Source organism: Neoarius graeffei, chromosome 6 (genome assembly GCF_027579695.1).
Source record: "Neoarius graeffei isolate fNeoGra1 chromosome 6, fNeoGra1.pri, whole genome shotgun sequence".
In the NCBI taxonomy this organism is placed as follows: domain Eukaryota; kingdom Metazoa; phylum Chordata; class Actinopteri; order Siluriformes; family Ariidae; genus Neoarius; species Neoarius graeffei.
Window position 1 is genome coordinate 81,110,269 of NC_083574.1, and position 21,832 is coordinate 81,132,100.

At 44.8% G+C, this 21,832-nt stretch overlaps 1 protein-coding gene across 1 annotated transcript in view; it reads left to right on the plus strand.

Annotated features, from left to right (window-relative positions):
* The first annotated feature begins 324 nt into the window (after positions 1-324).
* The window catches only part of LOC132888106 (sodium- and chloride-dependent GABA transporter 3-like), a 50,716-nt gene continuing 29,208 nt past the window's right edge, over positions 325-21,832 (plus strand). Inside the window, exons 1-3 of the mRNA XM_060924099.1 lie at positions 325-460; positions 2,471-2,605; positions 12,334-12,474. Of these exons, the coding sequence (XP_060780082.1) occupies positions 325-460; positions 2,471-2,605; positions 12,334-12,474 (412 nt within the window). The remainder of the gene's footprint in view (positions 461-2,470; positions 2,606-12,333; positions 12,475-21,832) is intronic.

The following is a 21,832-nucleotide window of genomic DNA, read 5'->3' on the forward strand; positions in this document are numbered from 1 at the left end:
ACTGTTTTTACACCTGGCTGTTGCGTATGTTCATGATGTATGAAATCTAATGTAAGTATTCTCTAAAAATGTACAGTATGTGTCTGTTTCCAGTTCTGTTTTGACCACACCTCAGTACGACTTAAATATTTAAGTGTTCGATAGCTTCAAGGGGACTTGTGTCTTATATATAAACACAACTCTGCTTCTGTCTTTTTTTTTTTTTTAAGTTTAGGAAAACATAGGTGATTGCTCAAGGTAAACTTGGCTGTGGTGCTAGGAATCAAAGAGCTGCAAGGAGGTGTTATTCAGGTAGCACAGCAGGAGAGAGAAATTCATGAAGAGATGTCGAAAAACCGAAAACTAGAGGCAAGGGGACGCTGGGAGAGTAAAATTGAATTCCTTCTGGCTGTAGCAGGAGATGTTGTGGGTCTGGGCAATGTTTGGAGATTCCCCTACCTCTGCTACAGGAATGGAGGAGGTAAGAGTACTGAAAGAGGTTTTATATTGTCTGTTGTCTCTTTTGTATATTGTGTTTGCATGAATTATTGGTTCATGGTTAATGTGCTTTCCCTGACTTAAAGGGATAGTTCGGGATTTTTGACATGAATCTGTATGGCATCCCCATCAATAGTGTCGTGCAAACACACTGACTTACCCCTGACAGCATCCTGTGAGTCCAGTTCTTGTCCAGTTTTGGTCCAGACGAAAGTAGTCCGGCAAGTTTGTTGGGGTCACGAAAGTAAAACGTTTTTCGTCTCAAAACAGTATGTGTTCAAAAGAGTGATATATTTGCATCACAAAACCATTGGCAAATAAGTCAGACCTCGAAATCGCTTGGCACTATTTTCCTGCGCGCTGCCGGCTTCATCCAGCTGCGGCTCCAGCTTCAAGGATAAGCTGGAGCCGCAAGTAGGAGTCCCGGCGGGTGGTTTGTATTCGATTCGTTTATATCCCGACCTTGTTAGCTGTCAGATTTATGTTCATGGACCCGGTAAGCTGGTAAATAATATTTATTATTTTTTTTCTTTACCAAATTCTAACAGAAAACGAGAGCGCCCGAAAGGGAAAGCTGAGCCGAGCTGCTTCACGGCTGTAATGCAAATTGCTTTCCTCCTCAGTATACAAGTGCGCTTCCATGTCAGGGAAAAAGAAACTACCACTGCTACCTATGTAGTGCCCTATTTATACAAATAGGAGTCATTCAGGATTCAGCCATGACACGGAGCAAAAACATGGCTGAATCCTGAATGACTCCTATTTGTATAAATAGGGCACTACATAGGCAGCAGTGGTAGTTTCTTTTTCCCTGACATGGAAGCGCACTTGTATACTGAGGAGGAAAGCAATTTGCATTACAGCCGTGAAGCAGCTCGGCTCAGCTTTCCCTTTCGGGCGCTCTCGTTTTCTGTTAGAATTTGGTAAAGAAAAAAAAAATAAATATTATTTACCAGCTTACCGGGTCCATGAACATAAATCTGACAGCTAACAAGGTCGGGATATAAACGAATCGAATACAAACCACCCGCCGGGACTCCTACTTATGCGGCTCCAGCTTATCCTTGAAGCTGGAGCCGCAGCTGGATGAAGCCGGCAGCGCGCAGGAAAATAGTGCCAAGCGATTTCGAGGTCTGACTTTTTATTTGCCAACGGTTTTGTGATGCAAATATATCACTCTTTTGAACACATACTGTTTTGAGACGAAAAACGTTTTACTTTCGTGACCCCAACAAACTTGCCGGACTACTTTCGTCTGGACCAAAACTGGACAAGAACTGGACTCACAGGATGCTGTCAGGGGTAAGGTCAGTGTGTTTGCACGACACTATTGATGGGGATGCCATACAGATTCATGTCAAAAATCCCGAACTATCCCTTTAAGTTCATGAAACCCTGAAGTACAGGAAACGTATTTTAGTGAGGGAAATTTAGTGGATGAACATTCCTATTCTTTGTGTTTGTGTGTTGAGCTCAAGTGGCCTAGTGTACTGAGAAAGATGTTTTTCCCATGTTGTAATTGCCTTTCTGTGGCCTTGGTGGTAATAAGCAGGGTGCCTGAGTTCTCCCTAACTATGCATCCACCTGCACATACCAGAGCACGCCAGATGCATGCTTTAACAAAGCTTCATAGAAAATCTTGACCCAATCACGTGAAGATGCAAGCAGTAAGCTTTAGAGTATAATAGATAACAGCCACTAAAACACAACTGTGCGCGTACTCTCGGCATCATTGAAGTGGTGTCGTCGTCTTCTCTCTTCTTCCTCTTTCCTATTTTATATATCTGTTTTATATGATCTACTATAATAAATAACTGAAAAGACAACTGCTAAGCATTCTGAAGTGTTTATTAGAGGTTTCTATTCCATAGTATTTACAAGTATTTTGTCTTTAACAACTGGCTGCTGTGTTTCTCTATTTGCAGAAACCAAGTAAAACTCTTTTTGTATTTTGTTACTAATTTGGAGGTTGGCATTGTTTGCATGTTATTAGGGGTGTTTTTGGTGCCCTACTTTGTGTTTGCTGTGACTTGTGGTTTGCCCCTATTCCTTCTGGAAACTGCTATGGGACAATACACACAAGAAGGGGCTATCACATGCTGGCAACATATCTGCCCACTGGCTAAGGGTAAGTGACAATGGTGTGTTGTGTTCATAAACTGAATAAACATGGATCTGTATTCAAGGTCCGCTTGTGACAAATAAGTGGTATAGATGATGGGTGGATGGGTTGTGTTAGTTTATGCATGTATTGACGTGGAATGTAACTGGGTTCAACTGCTGACAAATGGATGTCTTTAGTCTCCTTTTAAATGTTTCCAGATGATTGACAGCTCTTGGGTAATCACAGAGGGAATTGCAAAGGTTGGGGCCATAAACGGCTGCCTCATTACCCTTTTGCAGGATAGTGGGTATGGCCAGGATATTTGTTATAGTAATTGATCTGGGACATTGGAACAATTAATTCACGAGGTACAGTGGAAGCAAGACAAAAGGAATTTAAATATCACTACACATCTTAAAATCAATTCTAAGTCAGTGCTAGACAATGTAGTTGTTTACAGATATATAGTGACCTTGCAGTCTTCAAGATTCATGCAGCAGCATTTTTCACTCTCGAGAAACTAGTTGTTAGAAAACGTTCAGGTTCTCGCCCCCGTCAATGATCAAGCTGAAAATATTAAGGAAGAGTATGAAGGGGATGACGGTCGCCCGCGTCGGCGCACCGTGACTACCTTCTTTTGGAAGGACACGCCGAACGCACTGCAGCAGCTTCGTGAGCAATTGACGCGATACCTGCTCGCCTTAAAACAAGCAAATAGAGACCTGTCACAGGTCACTAATTGCAAACAGGAGCGTTCTGAGCTGACGTCGGCTTTCTGGAAGCGCTTTGGGGAAGTTTGGCAACATTTGGGAGGTCTTGAACTTGATTTGGCAAACCCGAACCCAATGTTCTTGTCCACCTTTCTGTCTAATTGTCGCCCCGAAATACAGAGCGTTTTAAAACATCACTGGAGTGACCGGAATAATCTGGTCCTCCGTCAGGCCGGGGAGCGGGTGCGCACGTTGGAGAGCGATGGTCTTTTAGACTGTAAAACGAATAAAGCATGTTTATCCGTCGTGCCGGGCGGACGAGCGGAGGGACGACAGGAGAGGGGTCGCCGAACGGGACCGCGCGGCGGGGGAGGGAGGAGAAATGGAAAGTGCCACTATTGTGGAAAAGAGGGGCACTGGATAAGAGAATGTCATGCGAAACAGCGAGATGAGCAGGAACGCGAGAAACCCGTCATGCGCGCCGGTTCAAGCCCCACAGGGCAGAGAGATCCTGCCCGCCCATAGGGCTGCCCTCAGAGCGATGAAACCCCGACCGTTGCTATGTTAAATCTTTTATTCAGCTCCCCTCTTAACGAAGATCTTCCCACTATTGTTTTATGCCTGGCAGGGACTGAATATCCTTTTTTACTCGACACCGGGGCTACCATGTCCTCAGTGGGGAGGGAATATGCGGGTCCTTTATCTACACGGTCTGTAAGCTCTGTGGGAATAGAAGGGGTTCCTTTCCATTCCAGTTGCACGCCCCCCCTTTCTGTTACTTGTGCCCTTGATCCTTTACTGAAGTTTTCTCACTCCTTTGTTTGCATGCCTGATTGCCCTTTTAACCTGCTTGGACGGGACCTCATGAGCCTCCTAGGGCTCTCTATTTCTTTTAGTGGCTCACACATGGTTGTTGACATACCAGACGAAACCTCGTCGGCTGCTCTTGCCCTCACCTCTCTTTCTCTCCCCCATAACCTTCTCAATGCTGCTTGTGCCGTTACCTGCCTCACACCCTCTCTTTCTGATCTCCCAGCTTCTCTTTGGGCGGAACATAAGGACGAGGTGGGCTTTGTTAACTGTACCCCTTACGAGGCGGTCATTAAACACTCTTCGCCAGTATATGTAAAACAGTACCCCCTTTCCCCAGCTAAACTGTCTGGCATTGATGATGTTCTGTGTTCTCTCCTAGAGCAAGGTGTGGTTGTTCCCTGTGTCAGCCCTTATAACACCCCAGTGAATCCGGTGCAGAAGCCCAACGGCACGTGGCGTTTCACCCAGGATTTGCGTAAGATTAATGAGTTAATTATCCCAGTCGCCCCATTAGTTCCAGACGTTCCCTCTCTTATGGCCTCGATTCCGTGTGAACATGCGTTTTTCTCTGTGATTGACCTCTGTTCTGCCTTTTTCAGCGTCCCTGTGGGCCACGACACGCAGCCCCTGTTCGCTTTTACGCACAGGGGAAAGCAGTACACATGGACCAGGTTACCCCAAGGATATGTCGATTCCCCCGCGGTTTTTACAGCCGTAGTGAGGGACGCCTTGGCCGGTTTGTGCCTCCCCTCGGGCTCCTCCGTGCTCCAATACGCGGATGATCTTCTGGTAACGGCGGAGGACGAGGACCTTTGCGCTAAAGCCACACTCGCTCTCCTCTCTCTTCTGGCGCAAGAAGGTTTCAAGGTCTCACGAACTAAGCTTCAGTTCTGCCTCCCCACTGTTCGATATCTGGGTCACGATCTCTCCCAGGGCTCCCGCAGGCTCAGCCCCGAGCGTGTGCAGGTCATCCTAGACACTCAGGTGCCTGCCACCAAACACGCCCTCATGGCTTTTCTGGGACTTATCAATTACTGCCGCCAGTGGATTCCTGACTGTTCCACCTATGACAAGTGTCTGCGCTCTGCAATTCTGCACTCGGACCCTTTGACTCAGCCCCTGGTGTGGTCTGATGAGATGCTGACGGCCTTCAGGGCCTTGAAACAGGCTTTATGCTCGGCCCCTGCTCTCGGACTTCCGAATTACCGTTTGCCGTTTCATTTATATGTGTGCAACCAGCAGGGAACTGCGTCTGGGGTTTTGGCGCAGGAGCACGGGGGGGGTATGCGGCCTTGTGCGTTCCTCTCTAAAACTCTTGATTCTGTGGCACAGGGTCTCCCTGCTTGCCTCAGGGCGGTGGCTGCATGTGCTGTCATGGTCACGGACGCTGAACGGCTGGTTTTGTCTCACCCGCTCGTTCTCCACACCTCACATGATGTAGTGCACGTTTTAAAGAACCTCAGTACCCAGCATTTATCTGCGCAGCGTCGCTCTGGATACGAGTCTATTCTTTTGGCCACCGAAAACCTTACTGTTAAGCCCTCCTCCTCCTTTGATTCTCTCGCGCACGCGCTTCAGCGCCTCCTCAATTCACAGGATGATTTTCTTCCTTCTGAAACACACGACTGCATTTCTAGCATTCTTTTCGAGACAAGTATCCGCCCCGACTTACGCTCCACCCCGTTACTTTCAGGTGATTCGCTGTTTGTGGACGGCTCGTGCTCACGCCCCTCTGACGGCGTTTTCGTGTGTGGTTATTCTGTGTGCCGCCTTCCTGATGAAACTGTTGAAGCTTTTTCTCTTCCTTTCTCCTCGGCTCAGGCTGCCGAACTATACGCTCTAACCCGTGCATGTGTTATTGCCCAGGACACAGACGTCACTATCTACACTGATTCACGTTACGCTTTCGGCGTTGCTCACGACTTTGGTCGGATTTGGGCTTCGCGTGGGTTCACCACTGCAGACGGTAAGCCCATTTCTCATTCTTCGCTTGTTACTGATTTAATCACCGCCTGTCTTCTCCCGCGCTCTTTAGCCATTGTTAAGACTCGTGCTCATTGTATTGGGGACTCTTTTGAGATCAGGGGAAACTCTCTCGCCGATCGCATTGCCAAAGCCGCGGCTGCCTCCGGTGTTTTTCCGCCTTCGCTTACTCTCTCCCTGGTCTCATCCAGTCGCATGATTAGTGCCGTTCTTCCGGACATTGACTTGATCTCCCTCCAGGCCTCCGCTTCGGCCTCAGACAACCATTTCTGGGACTCATGCGGCGCGCAGCCGTCTGACGGCGTTCGGATCGATGCTCAGGGCCGCCTTTGTTTGCCTAGACATTGCACTCCTTTCCTCGTCCGCGAGTTTCATGGTCCCACTCACCGCGGACGAAGGGGGGTAGTGGAGGATTTATCCAAAATATTTTGCATCGACAAAATACACACCGATGTACATCACATTCTAGACAGATGTTTAACGTGCGCCCAGAATAATCCATCTAAACCAGGCGCGGTACATCAGCACCTTCCCATACCTGACACGCCGTTCCAGGAATGGCAGATTGACTTTACTCACATGCCAAAACAGGGCCCCTTTAAGTATCTCTTGGTCATGGTCGACAAATTTTCACGATGGGTGGAGGCTTTCCCTTGCGGGAAAGAAGACGCTCGCACGGCGGTAAACAAATTGACGCAAGAAATCATTCCGCGTTATGGCCTCCCGGTAGGGATAGACTCTGACAAAGGGACGCCGTTCACCTCTAAGGTGACACAAGAACTATGTAAGGACCTAAAAATCCTTTGGCGATTCCACATCCCGTACCATCCACAATCCTCCGGCATTGTGGAGCGCGCAAATAGAACAATCAAGGGTAAGCTGCGCAAGGCAATGCAAGAAACCGGCACTAAAAACTGGGTACAAATTTTACCCGTAGTCCTCGCTGACATGCGAATGACCGCTCAAGTGGCCCTCGACAACCTGTCTCCGTACGAGCTCGTGATGGGCCGGCCTTTTCCTACACCCTGGCGCAGAGGTATGCAGGCTATAGGAACGAGTGATCTTGATGTACATCTCAGTGAGTACGCCGTGGGTCTCATGCGGGTACTTGATGAATACTGGACGAGACTAAATTCCAAAAAGCCTCCCATTCCTGAGGCACCCACTCACCCCTTTGAGGTAGGGGATAAAGTGTTGGTAAAGAAATTCGCTAAATTAGGCACTCCTCTAGAGGAACCGCCCTACAGTGAGCCCACGGATGTGCTCGCTGTAACTCGAACGGCTGTACTAACTGACCTTTTTCCACAGTGGATTCATGCCAGTCGAATAAAGAAGGCTCCAATGTAATAGAAATCTATATTGTTGATGCTTAACAGGTTTTTGTGTTTCAGAAAGTTGCTGTGACAATAGCTGACGGCCTTTTCAGGGATCCCCTTTCCAGCATCCGGAGTGATCCGGTTTCGGCTGATCTACAAAGAGGGGATGGTCGGTGCGTCCCGCAGACTTCTGAACTGAGGAATCTGGAAGACACGTGAGCCTGGGCTACCTTCAACTATCTACATCCTGTGGACACAGAAAGAACAAAGTCAGTGACCAGTATGACTTTCCTTCTGGTATTGGTCTTAGCGCTTGGAGCAGGGAATCCCGCTCAAGCCAGCCACGAGGACAACGTTTTTTGGCGATTTGCCAATTGGACTGCTAAACAACATACTAATCAGTCTTGTTATGTCTGTCAATACGTTAGAGTCTAAACTGTAGTTATACTCTGTAAACAAAGTATAAAAGAGGGGATTGTAAGATTGTGTGTTCTTGTGCATAGCTGTCCTGAGCTTTATGACCCTTTCACACCCTGGTAAACGTGCATAATCGCGAGAACATACTCTTTTATTTTCTCTGTACCTTCTAGTTTCGCTGAAACCACATTCCTGGTTCCTCCTGTTCTAGGGGGTGTATGGTCTGCTCTTTCATGTATAATAAAAACGACTCCTTATCTGGCGAGTTGACCTTGTGCCCCCGAGCCCCTTACTTATCTTGTCACGCAAGCTTCTGATGTATATAAACCCTGCTCTTTCTGTGTATCGTTGAGCAGTGCTTGAATAAACCAGATTGATTTAACTCGTGTGGTTTGTTTTAACCCTGCTCCAGAGCGCTCTTACGTCAACGCATCTGAACTGAGACAGACACAGGTTCTAACAATTACAGGGCTGTCTCATCATATGCGCCTCCTAATTTATTTTGCAGAATAAACCGGTAGTCGGCTCCCGTTAGCTGACAGTTACGAGAAACATTAATTAACTGATCAACGAAGAGCAGAGGCTTGTCGGGTGACGGAAGAAGTGAGATGATGTCCTTAAGAGCCGACGGGGACGGAGGAGTTATATCAATACCACTGCGCTTTGCAACCCATACACAAGCAGCGTTTTGTGGCGGATAAGGACGCGAGCCGGCGTCTGGACCCACACCATCGGGATTATCCCAATCGTCATCATCAGTGTCATCATCGGTATCGTCACTACTTTCTTCGTCTTTGCCGTTCTTGGCTGATGCAGGCGCACCCTTTATCCCTCCGGGACGCTGCCCTCTGTCAACCGTGGGGGGGGGGGGGCACGCAGACACAGCAGCCAGGGACGGATAAATTTTAGGAATCGTTTTTACAGATGACGACGATTTACCAGTAGCTTTTCCGGTCTTACTGTAAGGCGGAGGTTTACTGTCTAACGAGGCTGGAGGAGCAGAAGGAGATTTAGATTTTCCCAACGCCGCCTCCACCGTTTCTGTAGTAACGGGCGCAGATCGAGGCTTCGGGATGGACTTCAAGACTGAACGGGGAGTATAAGCCTGTTTAAAATTATCCCAAATCTTCTTCATATCATACCATTTGGCATATCCTTCCCGCATATACGGGCGATCCCATCCGGGGTCCCCTAATCCCTCATAAATCATGCGATGGGCCGATGCAAGATAACCAGGATCGAAAGTACCTCGGCGAGGATATGAAGGAATTTGAGGGTTGGCCTCGGTCCAACCTGCCAAATTATCGAGCCAAGGAGAAACATAATAAGCGAAACCGCACCTAGTCATCCATTCGGCCGGGGTTTCCCCTGGCGCAGGCTTAGGGAACGAGCTTCCCATCGTACAATGACAACAAACGGATCTGAAGAGGAACAGACAACAAATATAGTACAAATTTGTATAGCGCGCTCTTCCTGGACTCGAACCAGGGAAAACTGTCCTCCGTAGGACACTACGAAACTACTGCCAACCAGGTAGTCAATCAAACATGTCTTACCTGATTGAGAGTATCACGTCGGGGTCACCAAATTGTTAGAACCTGTGTCTGTCTCAGTTCAGATGCGTTGACGTAAGAGCGCTCTGGAGCAGGGTTAAAACAAACCACACGAGTTAAATCAATCTGGTTTATTCAAGCACTGCTCAACGATACACAGAAAGAGCAGGGTTTATATACATCAGAAGCTTGCGTGACAAGATAAGTAAGGGGCTCGGGGGCACAAGGTCAACTCGCCAGATAAGGAGTCGTTTTTATTATACATGAAAGAGCAGACCATACACCCCCTAGAACAGGAGGAACCAGGAATGTGGTTTCAGCGAAACTAGAAGGTACAGAGAAAATAAAAGAGTATGTTCTCGCGATTATGCACGTTTACCAGGGTGTGAAAGGGTCATAAAGCTCAGGACAGCTATGCACGAGAACACACAATCTTACACTAGTGATAAAGCTTTTTGGTAAACCAGTGAAGAGAGGCTAATACCCTGTCCACATTAGGGATTTTGTACCGATACGAAACTACTTTCGTACCGCAACACCTGTCCACACTAGCAACTATACCGGTACTGTAGCGGTATAACTGTATCGGTACAAAACCCACAAATGTATAGGTTTCGTACCGGTACAGTATCGGTACTGTAGCGCTTCGCGTAGTGTGGACAGATGAAGCGGCTCTGTATTGATACGAATCTCATTCATCTCATCTCATTATCTCTAGCCGCTTTATCCTGTTCTACAGGGTCGCAGGCAAGCTGGAGCCTATCCCAGCTGACTACGGGCGAAAGGCGGGGTACACCCTGGACAAGTCGCCAGGTCATCACAGGGCTGACACATAGACACAGACAACCATTCACATTCACACCTACGGTCAATTTAGAGTCACCAGTTAACCTAACCTGCATGTCTTTGGACTGTGGGGGAAACCGGAGCACCGGGAGGAAACCCACACGGACACGGGGAGAACATGCAAACTCCGCACAGAAAGGCCCTCGCCGGCCATGGGGCTCGAACCCGGACCTTCTTGCTGTGAGGCGACAGCGCTAACCACTACACCACCGTGCCGCCCCATTTGATACAAATATAATGCGCAAAGTCACACACCTCAATCAATGTCTTCGCTGAATAAAATAGTGAAGAATGGAGATTCGTTTGTTTCTTTCTTAACTGCCTCACGCGTTTTATACGATTCAACTGAATAAATGACCACCAGAAATACAGACTGTACATTGACAACAAAAAGCACACACACGCGCGTTGTTTCATCTGCCATATATTCTTGGAAGGAAGTTACTCGGTAACCACAAACATTTCGCGCACCGCAAACATTTCTCGCTAGTGTGGACAGATGCACTAAACTGTATTGGTATACTTTGTATCGACACAGTTATACCACTTTCGTACTGGTATAAGTGTGAACACAGCATTAGAGTAATCCAGATGGGTTGAAAAAAGAGGCATGTATAAATTTGTCAATATTAAATAAAATTGCACTGGAAGAATTCAGCTTTTTTACACACAGTTTTGTGTAGACTTAAAATTAAGTCTGTGAATTTGTGCACAACATTCAACACAGTATGTGTAGACTGATCTGCTCTACACACATTCAGTATCATGTTTTTTTTTTAAATGCATGAGCTATTTGATTTAGCTGAACAGCACCCTGCCCGTCGTCTGAGAATGATATCAATTTGCCATGTCGTCTTCATTTTATTGTATGCTGTTGAACATAAGAGATTATTTTAATCACTTCACCATGTGAATCACGAAAACACTAAAAATAAAAAGTCTGCAGTTATGTTGGTCACTGGATGCCTCTGAACAGCTTCTATTTCTCAGAGACAATGTAAACAACACTGCTAACACCAGGCATTTATGTTGTACATAAAATATCATATTTTATATTACAAGCTCTTTGATATGTAAATCACTAAACACCTCTGAACATCCTCATTGCTTCTCAGAGATGATGTGAACAACACTGCTAATGCCAGCTAATTAGAAACTAGTCAGTACTTTCTTACTACTCAGTGTAATACACCGGCCATTTGCGAATAAGACTGAACAACCCTGATTACAACCTCCTGGAAATTGGTGGAATGATAGTAACTCAGGTGAGGGATTTCAGTGGGTGATTTTTTTTTTTTTAATTAATTGGGTTACTCAAGTCATGTTACCTTAAAGCTAGCTCTGTCTTCAGCTTAAATACAGATTTTATTCTTTCACACAATCTTCGCTAACTGCCATTTTTATGGGGAGAGGATTCATGGCAGTGAAAGCTAGAGCAAAATTCTTGAGGTAAGTTGTGTTAGATTTTGAAGTAAATTTCCTGTTTTCTCATTTAATAAAGATTGCAAGCAGGCGCATACACAGACAGAGGAAGATTTTAAGAAGTTTCATATATGTACACCTGTTTGTCCAAGATGCACTCTCTGAATGCCCCCCTCCCAAAAAAACAAAACAAAAACCCTTCACTCACTCTCACTCTGGTTTCTCATAACAAAATACTCTCTTATAACATTTAAACTGTAACAAAGATGAAGATATTACGATGGATTCTGAGACCCTGAAAAAAAAACACACACACAAAGTTCTAGTTCATTCCAATGGTGTTCAGTGGGGTTGAGTTCCAGGCTCTGTGCAGGCCACTCGAGTTCATCTACACCAAACATGGTGAACCTTAACTTTATGGAGCTAGCTTTGTGCACAGGGGGATGGTCATACTGGAACAGGGCTGGGCCTCTTAGTTCCATTGAAGGGAAAATGTAATGTAACTGCATATAAAGACGTTCCAAACAATTGTATGTTTCAAACTCTGGGGCCACAGTTGAGGGAAGGCCCATATATGAGTTTAAATTTCAGGTGTTCACATGCTTTAGGCCGCACAGTGTACTTGTCCTGTGCAACGTTAGGAACTTTATTCCCTGTGGTCTATTACTTACTGGCTCTATGTCCTCTTTCAGGTGTTGGCTATGCAGGCCAAGTGATTCAACTGTATGCCTGCATGTGTTACATCATAATCTTGGCCTGGGCATTGCTCTATTTGGTCTCATCTTTCAAGTCTCAGCTTCCCTGGGCCAGCTGTGACAACATCTGGAACACAAGTATGAAATGGGAACAAGAGTGCCTTAAATTGATTAAACAGATCTAGCCTTGCTATATAAGCAATGTTACATTTACTTGTTTTCCTATCTTCTTAAAGAGCTTTTTCTGCTTTCAACACCTGATGCTCATTTGAGGACTAGTTAGGGAAATCCTACCTAGAGAAATCAGACCCTCCAGGATTTTGCGATGTTGCAATTTGCAACTTCAACGCAAATTCAACCAATCCCCGCAAATTCAGGGCGGTGTTGCAATTATATCCAATCACTGCAACTTTCCCGCAAATTTGACAAATCGTTGGCGTCGTCTTGAGGTGACGTCGACAAACTACCTTCCGCCTTACTTCCGTGTACACGTTCAAGAGAAGCAGCATGTGCACAGTGTTGCCAGATTGGGTGGTTTTAAGTGCATTTTGGCGGGTTTTGAACATATTTTGGACTGGAAAACGTCAGCAGTATCTGGCAACATTGCATGATGTGCGAGTCAGTGTTTATATAGGCTTAAATTCTGTTACTGAAAGTGTGTTATGTTTACAGTGAAGGACTGTGTGCACTTTATTTTTTTTACCTAATACAAGAAATGAATGGATGCCAACATTTTTGCCAAAATTATTTTATTTTCCATTGTTTAGGCAGCTTCAGCATCATACTGTGAGATTCTGTTGAAATAGTTTTTTTTTTTTTCTATTAAGTCTAAGCCATTTATTTTATTAGTTTATAATTATTGTTTAATTTAGTCTTCAGGAGAGACTGCCTGCACACAATACTACAGTGGTGCTTGAAAGTTTGTGAACCCTTTAGAATTTTCTATATTTCTGCATAAATATGACCTAAAACATCATCAGATTTTCACACAAGTCCTAAAAGTAGATAGAGGGAACCCAGTTAAACAAGTGAGACAAAAATATTATACTTGGTAATTTATTCATTGAGGAAAATGATCCAATATTACATATCTGTGAATGGCAAAAGTATGTGAACCTCTAGGATTAGCAGTTAATTTGAAGGTGAAATTAGAGCTAGGTGTTTTCAATCAATGGGATGACAATCAGGTGTGAGTGGGCACACCGTTTTATTTAAAGAACAGGGATCTATCAAAGTCTGATCTTCACAACACATGTTTGTGGAAGTGTATCATGGCACAAACAAATGAGATTTCTGAGGACCTCACAAAAAGCGTTGTTGATGCTCATCAGGCTGGAAAAGGTTACAAAAGCATCTCTAAAGAGTTTGGACTCCATCAATCCACAGTCAGACAGATTGTGTACAAATGGAGAAAATTCAAGACCATTGTTACCCTCCCCAGGAGTGGTTGACCCAACAAAGATCACTTCAAGAGCAAGGCATGTAATAGTCAGCGAGGTCACAAAGGACTCCAGGGTAACTTCTAAACAACTGAAGGCCTCTCTCACATTGGCTAATGTTCATGAGTCCACCATCAGGAGAACACTGAACAACAATGCTGTGCATGGCAGAGTTGCAAGGAGAAAGCCACTGCTCTTCAAAAAGAACATTGCTGCTCATCTGCAGTTTGCTAAAGATCACGTGGACAAGCCAGAAGGTTATTGGAAAAATGTTTTGTGGATGGATGAGACCAAAATAGAACTTTTTGGTTTAAATGAGAAGCGTTATGTTTGGAGAAAGGAAAACACTGCATTCCAGCATAAGAACCTTATCCCATCTGTGAAACACGGTGGTGGTAGTATCTTGGTTTGGGCCTGTTTTGCTGCATCTGGGCCAGGACGGCTTGCCATCATTGATGGAACAATGAATTCTGAATTATACCAGCGAATTCTAAAGGAAAATGTCAGGACATCTGTCCATGAACTGAATCTCAAGAGAAGGTGGGTCATGCAGCAAGACAACGACCATAAGCACACAAGTCATTCTACCAAAGAATGGTTAAAGAAGAATAAAGTTAATGTTTTGGAATGGCCAAGTCAAAGTCCTGACCTTAATCCAATGGAAATGTTGTGGAAGGACCTGAAGTGAGCAGTTCATGTGAGGAAACCCACCAACGTCCCAGAGTTGAAGCTGTTCTATACGGAGGAATGGGCTAAAATTCCTCCATGCCAGTGTGCACGACTGATCAACAGTTACCAGAAATGTTTAGTTGCAGTTATTGCTGCACAAGGGGGTCACACCAGATACTGAAAGCAAAGGTTCACCTACTTTTGCCACTCACATATGTAATATTGGATCATTTTCCTTAATAAATAAATGACCAAGTACAATATTTTTTTCTCATTTGTTTAACTGGGTTTTATTTATCTACTTTTAGGAGTTGTGTGAAAATCTGATGTTTTAGGTCATATTTATGCAGAAATATAGAAAATTCTAAAGGATTCACAAACTTTCAAGCACCACTGTAGTATTAATAGGTTTTTTTTTTTCTTACATGAAAGCTGAGGCATTTATATTATATTTTAAGGTAACTTCATGTTGTGCTGTGAGGTTCTATGCACTTTAACTTTTGAACCAACAGGTGCATTTGGATAAGTAAAGCCTATTTTTCTGCATTTTTGTAGTCCTGATAATATTTTATATTGGTAAAGTTGTTTATAGGACCATTTCTCAGTGTCTTTGTTTTTTTAATCAATAGTTTTTCAGTAATAACTTAATTTAACATATTACTCAATTTTCTCTTTTTGTGATTAAAATCGCAACAATTTCTTGCAACTTTCACTTCCCGCAATGTAATCGCAACAAAAACCTAAAAAACACCGCAACTTTCATCGCAATTTTTTGGAAAAACCCCCGCAACATCAGACATTTTAGCCCGCAACAATCACAAAAAAGGCCCGCGGAATCCTGGGGGGGCTGAAAAATTCTGTATTTCAGAAAAATATGGCTTGGGTGGCACATTGAGGTTCAAACCTGAACTTGGGATTCCATCTGTGGTGTTCTACTTCCTGTGTCTACGTTTTATTTTTTCACTTCAGATTTCTCCTGTAGAGGTTTGAAGTCTTGAGATATTTGCAATGGCTTACTCTCACCACATTATTGCTAGCAACTAGTTCCATAAGCAGTGTCCGTTAGCCCAGTTCAACAAAAGTCCACTTCGGAAACGTTGTTGGAAATAAAAGGATCTCCGTTTTATTTTTTGGTTTCAGACTTACAAAAATTAATGTGAGCTGGCTAATACACTTGTTCTAATGGCTAAGCAAAAAAGTAGGAATAGTAGCAGGTCAGAAAACCATTTGCTTCCACAGCTCTCAAGATAAAACTCTGCTCCGAAAATCAACTTAACGTAGCTGGCGTGAGCCTGTTCTTAAAGGGGCAGTACATCCCTTCACCAAAATGTACCAAATCACATCACACATGAATTCTAGTATGGTTTAACTATTAATAAACTTCTAAATGAAATTATCTTTTTAACACATTTTTTAATCACATTGACGAATACTATGAATTGTACTTTGGCCTCTACATATCCGGCCCCTAATTGCTTTCTATCCAATTACAACTTATCTGGTGAATGTCTTTCATCTTAAGCCTAGGTCACAACTGGACGTACGATTTTTTGGCCGTGCAATTTTTGGCGTTTCCCAAATCGCTGCTTTTGTTTGTTTGTGGAGAAAGACGCACGTTGGCCGTAAGTTTGTCTTGCAACCTGAAAAAAACGTAAGCGCCGGTAGAGTTTGTTTGACATGACAAAGAACCTCTGCGGCCGGTCTGCGGTCAGTCTACGGCTCGAAAATCAGCAAGTCACACGCACGCCCTCCGTGCATTTCTTGCGTTTTTTTGCACATAGACCGGCTATAGGAGCACGTACGGCCGGTTTTGACCTAGGCTTTAAACGTCTTTCTTCTGAGTAAAACTCGGATCACTAACAGTCCTTCTCATACTGCTTCTTGAAGTAAGCAGAGTTTGGTTTTCGGCCTCTCAAGTTCATTCGTCTTTGTCTTGACTCGAACCTTGCGGACCATTCTATGCTCGTCCTCCATAGTCTTAACAATTCTTCCCATCAGCCATGATCCCCTGGGTGCCGATTCATCAACAATCAAGACTACATCTCCTGGGATGAAGTTCCGTGACGGATGGTTCCATTTCTGTCTTTGCTGGAGTTGAGGCAGATACTCCTTGACCCAGCGCTTCCAGAATGGATCACTCATGTACTGGACTTGCCTCCGTCTTTTACGTGTGTAAGTATCATCCTTCCGGAAGAGCCCTGGTGGCAAGTTGGGGTTAGTCTTGAGTAGCAGCAAGTGCAGTGGGGTGAGGGCTTTCAGATCATTAATATCATTGGAAGGCATGGTAATAGGCCTGCTATTCAGAATCGCCTCACATTCGCAGAAGAACGTCTGCAGACCTTCCTCGTCTAAGCTTTGTTCTCTCAGTGTAGCACCCATGATTTTCCTGATGGAGCGAATGATTCTCTCCCACACCCCTCCATGGTGGGATCCGGATGGTGGATTGAATATCCATTTGATGTCACGTTGGAGCAAGCTGTTCTCAATCTGTGAAGTATTCCACTCCTTTATAGCCTTTCTGAGCTCACGATCACCTCCAACAAAGTTGGTCCCCTTATCGGATTACATTTCCTTTACTTGACCTCTTCTTGCAATGAAGCGTCACAGAGCGTAAATAAAGGAGTCGGTTTTCAAAGACGTTGCCATTTCTATGTGGACCGCACGACTTGCGAGGCAGGTAAATATCACACCATACCTTTTTACAGATGATCTTCCACGTTTTATGTTGAATGGCCCAAATAGGTCCACTCCGGTTCTAGTGAATGGTGGTTCGTCTGGCAAGACTCCGTTTCTTGGTAAGTCTGCCATCATTTGTGTGCCTGACGTGCCATGTTGTCTTCGACGGATAGTACAACGAGACAACATTCTTCTGATTTGAAGAGGGAGCATCGATAATCCAGTACCTTTGACGTACATGAGACGACATGATTACGTCCACTGTGTCCCAGCCGCTCATGTACATCTTGGAGAATCAGATCAGCCACATGATGGCATTTAGGGAGGCTCATCGGGTGCTTGGCTTCGGCTGGCATGGATGCTCGACTGAGCCTCCCTCCAACGTGAAGAATTCCTTCTTGAAGTTGCAGATTCAGTCTGAAGATACAACTACTCTTCTTGATGGGGTCGTCTCTCTGAAGAGTGGAAATTTCCTCCTGGAAGCTCCTTTGCTGACAGTGGCTGATGATATCCAGTTCAGCTCATCGCAGATCGTCCACAGTCAGGTAAGTCTGTTTGAGACTCTTTTTGTAGCTCAACATCTCCATGTTCACCCGTTGTTGGTCACTGTACAATCCATTAATCTCCTTTCTCTTCCTTAACAGGTCCACCAGGGCTCCCTTGATTCGAGTGAGCCATGCCACTGCCTTCTTGAGATCCATCCATGACGAGTAGTATTGGATTAGTTGTTGCATTGCATCAGTGCTTTCTTCTACTATTGTAGCATGAATGAGTATGCCTTTCTTGACCTCAGGATCTTCCGCTGTAAGCTCCTCCAGATGATCATGCTTCTCTGGCCATTCCTTTTCTGGTTTGCTAAGGAAGACAGGCCCTGCAATCCAGACTTCGTTCTTCATGAAAACGCTCACCCTTTGCTCCCTGGAAGCATAATCAGCTGGATTCAACTGTGTATTGACATAACTCCATTGCTGCACCTTTGACGCTTGTAAGATTATGGTAATCCTGTTCACCACAAATGTCTTAAACCTGATGTTCTCGGTCGCTATGTACTTGAGCACGGCGGTGCTGTCTGTCCAAAACTTGGAGTCTGATATTGGCAACTGTAGTTCTTTCTGCAGCATGACATCCACCTTCACAGCTAAGGCAGCCACCGTCAGCTCCAATCGTGGGATAGTTGTGGGCTTGAGAGGGGCAACCCTTGCCTTTCCCAAGACAAATGAGCAGTGTATTTGGTTGCTGCTGTTCTCCTGGACTAGGTAAGTGACAGTACCTTAGCCTGTTTCGCTCGCATCACAGAAGTGATGCAGCCGAGCCTGCACTGCTTTTCCAAACTCTGGTGGCTTGAAGTACTGATCCACTCCAAAGTCAGTGAGCTGTTGAAGCTCTTCCATCCACCCAGTCCATTGTTATGCAAGATGTTCTGGCACAGCATCATCCCAGCCTGTTCTTAATCTACACAGTTCTTGCAAGATGTTTCTGGCAGGCAGTATAACCGGTGACAACATCCCCAGTGGGTCATAAACTGAACTCCTAATCGACAGGATTCCTCTTCTGGTGAGAGGCTTCTGCTGTATGTTCACGTGGAACTTGAACTGATCTGACCAGATACACCACTGTACTCCCAAAGCTCTCTTGATGGTGAGTGAATCCTGGTCAAGATCTTTGACTTCTGTTGTCCAGTTCTCTTGTGTAATGTTTAACAACACCTCTCAGTTGTTCGTCGTCCATTTTGTCAATCTAAAGCTTCCTGTTTGACAGATGGCCTTCAAGTCGTGGTGTAGTTTGATTGCTTCTTGTTCAGAGGCAACTGATCTCAAACAGTCGTCAACATAAGTTATTTAAGACTGTATCCACTGCTGCTGCATCAAATGTGTTCCTGTTGTCTTCGGCACACCTTCTCAACACATAGCTAGCACAGCTTGGTGAGGAGGTGGCTCCAAACAAGTGTACCTCCATTCTGTACTCTTGCAGCTCTTGTGAGACATTGCCGTCCGGCCACCACAAAAACCTGAGGAGGTCAGCATCTTCTGGTGGAACTTTCACCTGGTGGAACATTGATTCCACGTCCACCATGACTGTGACCCACTCTTAATGGAATCTTGTTAAAGGATATGGGACATGAAACATAAAAGCACGCTATATCAGTTTCTTTCCATTAAAAATATGAATTAATTGCATCAACAAATACAAAATCATCTATTAAATTCAGCAAAATCGTTATATTCATGATGATTATATGGCATTTCTGCTCGACTTCCGATATGCATTTTTTGCAACCAGAAGAGCCGCTGTCACGTGATCATACGTCACAAAAACTTTTGGGCACAGCACAAGCGGGTAGATGAATGGAGAAGTGGATGACAAGAAAATTGTTTTCATAGTCTTTAAAGTGCATTGGACATCATACATTGGACATCATGGTGTATTGTGCTGCTTATGGTTGCAATAATTCCAATGGGAAATGCCCTGGAGTGAGTTTTTTTGCATTCCCCAAGGACCCGAAGCTGAGGAAAGTGTGGGCTCACCTGTGCATGCGCAGTAGGCTTCGCGCATGCGCAGTAGGCTTGGTAGGACAACTTTACAGAACACCTGTTGAGAAACTTTGCACCTACTGTTTCCCCCAAACTGTATTCGGACCATTTCACTGAGGATTCTTTCAACATTAATACTCAGGTACTGAGCGATATTAATACATGAAACAGGAAGCATCAGGATGAGAAAAAAAAAACAGTTCAAATCGGGAAGCCGCGCACACCTGCACCAGGCTGCACAAATGCGCGCAGCTTCCCGACCCAAACCGCCTCTCTCTCATCCTTACACTTCATGCCTCATGCTCCATGAACCAACATCGCTATTTTTTAAATTTTTTTTAATCGGATCTGCGCGATTCAGCCGTGAAAAAGGCGGCATCCGCCGAAAGGCGCGCTATTTGCATCCCTGCACGGAGGCCAGGGGACAGGGCAGGAATATTTTTGTTGATATGAGTGATCCGGTGCGATTTCGTGACCCCCCCCCCCCCCCCCCCCGTTGAAGACCTCCGCGTTAAGTGACTGAAAGCCGAGGTAAGGATTAGTATTATAATTTTGGGTGTATCAATTATTGATTATCATAATTCTGACTCGTTTCGCCATTTTGAATGTTTTCATCTCGGACTGTGGAAGCATTGATTGAGATACAATCTCGAAAAATATCAGCAAAAAAAACTAGCTTGCAACGGACTTTAGCTAGATCTATGATGAACTTTCAATGCATGATACAAAAATAATACTTCTTTCAACAGATCATTAGCCTTTGAGCAGAATTGTTTTTAACTTACCAGGAAGTGTTATCGAGCTGACTGCTTTCAGTTTCATGAGGGCTGAATGAACTCTCACTCTCAATCATCTGACCCATCAGAGTAAAGACAAGATCCATGTTCATGTGAATTTCCAGCTATCGGTTCGAATTGATAAGGTCTAACTTCACATCTCTGTGAAACATCGGGAATGTCACTGTCGATGGTGTCCATTTCGGTAACCTGTTTACATTAGATTCCCAAACGCTGGCTCCTTGGAAAGTTTTTGTGACGTCACGGGTCACGTGACCACCTAGCTCATTAATGAATCCTTGTTTTACACTGATGTATAGAAAAACTTGAATAATGTGATGATTTTCACATTTTTGACGCCCTGCAGTGATTTAGATGGCATTTCTTATGTCCTTTATACATAATTATGCCCAGGTAAAAATCCATGTCCCATATCCTTTAAGACACCAACCAGACTGCTTGTCATGTTTGGCCCCTGCAGTAATTGTTCATTGGGTGTGGTTCCTTGATATGAAGCACCACAGTCGAATACCACCCGTATTTTCTGCTTCTTAGGGTGGAAGACGCCGTGATGCGGAATATACCACACTTCTCCATCACTCCGGTTTAGTTCTTGATCTTGGGACTCTTACAGCATAGCCCTTGTTTATCACATCATTCATGAAGCTGACGTAGTCCTCCCTGAATGTCTGATTTCTCAGAAGCTTCTTTATGTTGAGCGCTTGCTGTTTTGTCACTGCTCTGTTGTTGGGCATTTTCACATCCTTGTTCTTTAACGGCAGACCAATAGAGTAGTGGCCATTGACCAGCTTCGCTGATTCTGAGACTCTGTCCATAAACAGTTGGTCTTCCTTAGACATTTACGACCGCTCTCCTTGAGCATGCTCAGGAAAGTCGTACTTGAATTGCTCAGTCCACAATGCAAGTCGAGCCACTGAGATCCGATTCGTCTGGATTTGCGGGTACCCATTCTTTGTCCAATTTCTGATGTTCTCACGCAGTAGTCCATTTACTGTCCATCCCAAAGCTGTGCGTACTGCATATGGCCCATCCTTAACACTTCAGATTACTTCTTCTGGCTCCAAAGCCTTTGCCACATCTGTCCCAATCAGAAGATCGATATCTGCATTGACTGATGGGATTCGTACGCCTTGTAGATGTGGCCACCTATCCATGTCTTCTTGAGTTGGAATGTTCTCTTTACTCGCAGGGAAAGCCCTTTGTGTGAAAACCCCTGTGAGCTCGATAAAGTCGTCACCTTCTAGGCTACTCACTTCTAGGTCTGGTACAGCATTGCAGGAGACTGTCCTTTGGTCTCCCATAGTGGTGAGTAGGATGTTCACATTTTTTCCTTGCAGGTGTTCACATTTTTTTCTTGCAGGTGAAGGTCGTTTGCCAGCTTGTT